Here is a 4,502-nt window from a genome sequence, read left to right on the forward strand (position 1 = left end):
GGCTTCTGAAGCACAAGGTGGTTGTTGCTATTGATGCCTGCAAGTTCTTTACACATTGGAATTATGCTGAATTACTTGGGAGTAAGCTCCCTGCGGACGCGGGTGGCGCTGTGGGTAAAAGCCTCAGCGCCTAGGGCTTGCCGATCGAAAGGTCGGCGGTTCGAATCCCCGCGGTGGGGTGCGCTCCCGCTGCTCGGTCCCAGCGCCTGCCAACCTAGCAGTTCGAAAGCACCCCCGGGTGCAAGTAGATAAATAGGTACCGCTTACCAGCGGGAAGGTAAACGGCGTTCCGTGTGCTGCGCTGGCCCGCCAGATGCAGCTTTGTCACGCTGGCCACGTGACCCGGAAGTGTCTCCGGACAGCGCTTGCCCCGGCCTATAGATGTGAGATGGGCGCACAAACCCCAGAGTCTGTCAAGACTGGCCCGTTCGGGCAGGGGTACCTTTACCTTTAAGCTCCCTGCAATTCAGTAGACATGTATAGCCTTGTGCTGTAAAAGTAGAAATGGGGAAAGAAGAACAAATCATCTGTGCTGCTTCTTTCACTACCCCTTGGCAGCATATGAACCAACCTTAATGAGTTACTGAGTTATCAGGAAGCGATGTAAAAGTTGTTGTAAATGCAATCAAGTGAAGTGAATGGTGATTCTGTAAAAAGTTCAGGTAAACAATAATGATTCTATTTCTTTTTCACAGGGGACCTTACCAAGCAGCTCCCAACTATGGTAGTAGGGGAGCATAAAGACAAAGTGATTCAGTGCAGATGGCATACACAAGATCTTTCCTTCTTGTCATCTTCTGCAGACAGAACTGTAAAACTCTGGACCTATAACGGCTAAAGAGTAGTTTTTAAGCCTGCAGATAAAGCACACACATTTAAGACTATTGGAACATTAAATTAGGCATTAAAAAGAGCAGCATTTGATCAGGAAAGCATCTCATGGAGAAGAGATGTTTCCCTTCAGTTACCTGATTGCTAGGAGGTGTTGGTGTGTGATAGTATTATTGTTCAGTGCTTTCCATGTGATCTCATGCTGCTGTGACCTATCGTAGTCTTGTTGCCGAAGTCTGTTGAACAAGCTCTTGCAATGTCAGTGTGCACTCCAAAAGACTAATTATGTGTTTACAGTTTAGTGTTTATTGCATTCTCTGGTCTTTGCCTCTATGACTATTTTATTTTCTACAGGAATAAAAACTGATTCATAATTAACTCAAGTTCACATGAAATATTGCTAGGTCCACACAAAATAGATTTTTTTAAAACAACTAGTTATGCTGTATTCTACACCGTTGCTTACATCACATCTTAACTAGTGGTCAAATTTGTTTTGCATCAAAATTTCCTATTTTGATTTTAGTATCTATAATTGTGAACTTGAAAGGTGGTTAGGTAGTGGCTGACTCTTGATCACACTCCATTAGGTATATGTTGGTTTTTAACTGGGATTGTTTTGATTGGATGTTCTACACTCCTAAGCTTTAGGTGGGGAAAAAGCCTACTGGTTTGCTGAAGAGATGTTAAAACTTTTGAATGCAACAAAATACCTCTTTGTAAGGTACCGTAGGAAAGAAAGCATGCAGTTGGATATGGTTGGTAAGAGTAATTTTAATAACTACAGCCACGATCCCTCAAACCCTCATGTACACATGGGAGAAAACTGTATGCAGCTAGGGATTTCTCTGAAGTTTCTATCAGAACTGATTGTATTGCTGAAGATTTTAATATATATGAAGCGGAGTAGTAGCTTGCTATTGTAACTGTGCAAATGACTATGATGAAGTCTTCAAAGCAACCTCTGGCTGCACATGCTGTTTCTCCTGTGTGTGCATGTAGAGTACCATATTAAAGGCAACAGCATGGCTTGAAATGCTATGTCTGCATGGTAATGTAAAAGTAAATGATTTCCCAGTTCAGAGGCTTATTTGAATTTTTTTTATTTCTTGCACTGTCTATATAATACAGAATTACAAATTTATTTCTAAATATCTTTAGAGTATTATGTTTTATGTATTGTTTATATTTTCATATTGTACAGTTATGCTTTTAAATTAAATTCTTGAATATTTAGGTTATTTATTTGAAGTACAGTTAAGATTTGGTTCTTAATAATAAATTATGTGCACTGTAGCAAGACCTTTTTAACTATCATAAAAAGTTGAGGTTACCATAGAAATGTATATGTGCTTTAAACTCAATAAAGACTTTGACACCTGATAGAGAAATGAGAAATTATTTTGGCATTTCTATTCTCAAAGATGTCATACACTAATTATTATACATTGCACTATGGACGCTGTTCTAAAACAAGGAATAGGACAAATTTAAAAATATTGCTCCTGATCTTAATTAAGTCTTTCAATTAGTCTTATACATGTGGCTACTCCTCATCCAGGGCTTTCTAGATTGCCAACTCAATGGGTGTGCTTGAGTGGCTTTCCTTCAGGCAGGGAGGAAAATACCCACATATTCCAGAGGTCTTATGCCTATTTCAGAGTGGGCAAGGGCCATTCTAAAAGAACGAGGGAGGTGTTTATGGTGAGTTCCCGCACCTTTTCCCCTAGAAAAATAGCAATACTTTTAACTGACAGTTCCTGCTTTTTTCTGCTTGTCTGAAAAATCTGAACTTGTCCAATAATATTAATGTACAAATTACAACAACAGTTATAACCTACACGCACAGGTACTCATGTTCCTGTGGGAGATATTGTATAGGTGTGTATAGAAAAAGCATAGGAAACGCTATCAAAGGGAGGGATTTTAGTGTGTATCACCTAACCATACCCACCTTTGTGGATGGCAGGATCTATAATGCATGTGGATTGAAAGCAGCAAGTTGTAAGCAAGTATGCATAATACCTTATTCAGATATATGGTTTCACACTTTCAACAGGAAAGTGTGTATGCAGCTTAAGTTTCAGGGTACCGTATTTTTTGCACCATAACACTCACTTTTTTCCTCCTAGAAAGTAAGGGGAAATGTCTGTGCGTGTTATGGAGGGAATGCCTGCGGGTGGCGGGGGGGATCTGCTGCAGTCGTGAGCAGAGGATCCATGGTTCCCCTTCCTTCCCTCCTCCGTGGTTACAAAGCATGGATCCACATGGATCCTCAGGATTTTTGCATTGGGCTACTCCAAACTCACTGTCAGTTCACATGTCTGTGGCCACAGCATGAACCACAAAAATCATATATCCACTATTTCGTTTAGAATAATTTTTTTCTTGTTTTCCTCCTCTAAAAACTACATGCGTGTTATGGTCTGGTGCGTGTTATAGAGCGAAAAATACGGTACTTAACCTTCCAAGACAAAACAGATATTTGCATCAAGGCAGTAGGAGCATACCCTGGCAAAGGCATGCACCTCCCTGACAAAAAGACCATTAACAGAATTCAGAAGCTGAACATGAACTTTTCTTAATCATTTAACATATGTTTGCATGCTGCTGTTGTGACCCCACTTAGATCAGGCTGAAACTTTCCCAATCCACCAGCTGGAAAACCAGTGCATTACAGGATTATGGTACCTAAAATCTTGGCTGGTCTATCTCCTGTGGGTGTCATTGTTCTCCCTTTAAAAAGGTGCTCAGTTTTGGTGGCCTATATAATAATTCAGTAAAACAAATCCCTGAAAACTCCACAAAAGACAACACAGATTAATGGAGAGCGGTAGGTGCACATACTGTTCTGCAACAGTGTTCTGTAACGGACCTCTTAAAAAGTTTTACTATCTTAAAGGCCAGTGGCGTAGCGGGGGGGGGGGGGGCGGCCGCACCGGGCGCAACATGGGGGGGCGTGCTCGCACTCGCAGCTCTCTGCCCCTAGGGCAGAGGGGGCGCAAATTACTTGCCTTGCCCCGGGTGCTGACAACCCACGCTACGCCACTGTTAAAGGCAATACACTTTAAAAAACAAAAACAAAACCTATACAGCTTAAATGAAACTTGAAGATGTGACAATAGAGGGAAGTTGAACAAAATTTACCATCAGTGGGTACTGATGGTAAATTAAAGCGGCCGCCCGCCAAGGAGGACAGGGCTACTACACCTTTCAGCCGTTTTGTAGTACACCAGCTGCAATTCCGTCTTTTGTATGACAGTCCAGGGTTTCGCATAATCATGGAGTTGGAAGGGACCCTCAGGACCATCTAGTCCAACCCCCTTACAATGTAGGTATCTCAACACGCGGTCCCCCATCCAGTTTGAAACCACACCGGACCCTGCTTAGTTTTGCAAATGGGCTAAGCGCTGTTATTGCTGCAATAAAGGTAAAACCTATCAGTTTAAGACCAAAAGCACTCTACTTCGAAATAAGATGCGACGCCTTTGCCTCTGCACTCTGGCGAGAAGAACTGCCCTCTCTTTTGCAGCACCACCCCGCGCGCATCCCGTCGAGACAAGAAACCCCCGCCGAGCTAAGCGGATGTAAACTCAAGCATCCCAACCTCGCCACCGCCCTATCAGAGCGCCCGCGGCAGGCGAGCCAAGTCGACCGCCGATCTAGAGGCG

The 4,502-nt window shown here is 42.7% G+C and overlaps 1 protein-coding gene across 3 annotated transcripts in view; it reads left to right on the forward strand.

Annotated features, from left to right (window-relative positions):
- WDR47 (WD repeat domain 47) overlaps positions 1 to 2,229 on the forward strand; it is a 38,491-nt gene extending 36,262 nt beyond the window's left edge. For all 3 annotated transcript variants that reach the window (XM_082225447.1, XM_082225448.1, XM_082225449.1), the window contains one exon: positions 696 to 2,229. In XM_082225447.1, the coding sequence (XP_082081573.1) occupies positions 696 to 838 (143 nt within the window). In that variant the 3' untranslated portion in view covers positions 839 to 2,229. The remainder of the gene's footprint in view (positions 1 to 695) is intronic.
- Positions 2,230 to 4,502: the final 2,273 nt, after the last annotated feature.

This window comes from Podarcis vaucheri, assembly GCF_965113315.1.
Source record: "Podarcis vaucheri genome assembly, chromosome: 6".
NCBI lineage: Eukaryota > Metazoa > Chordata > Lepidosauria > Squamata > Lacertidae > Podarcis > Podarcis vaucheri.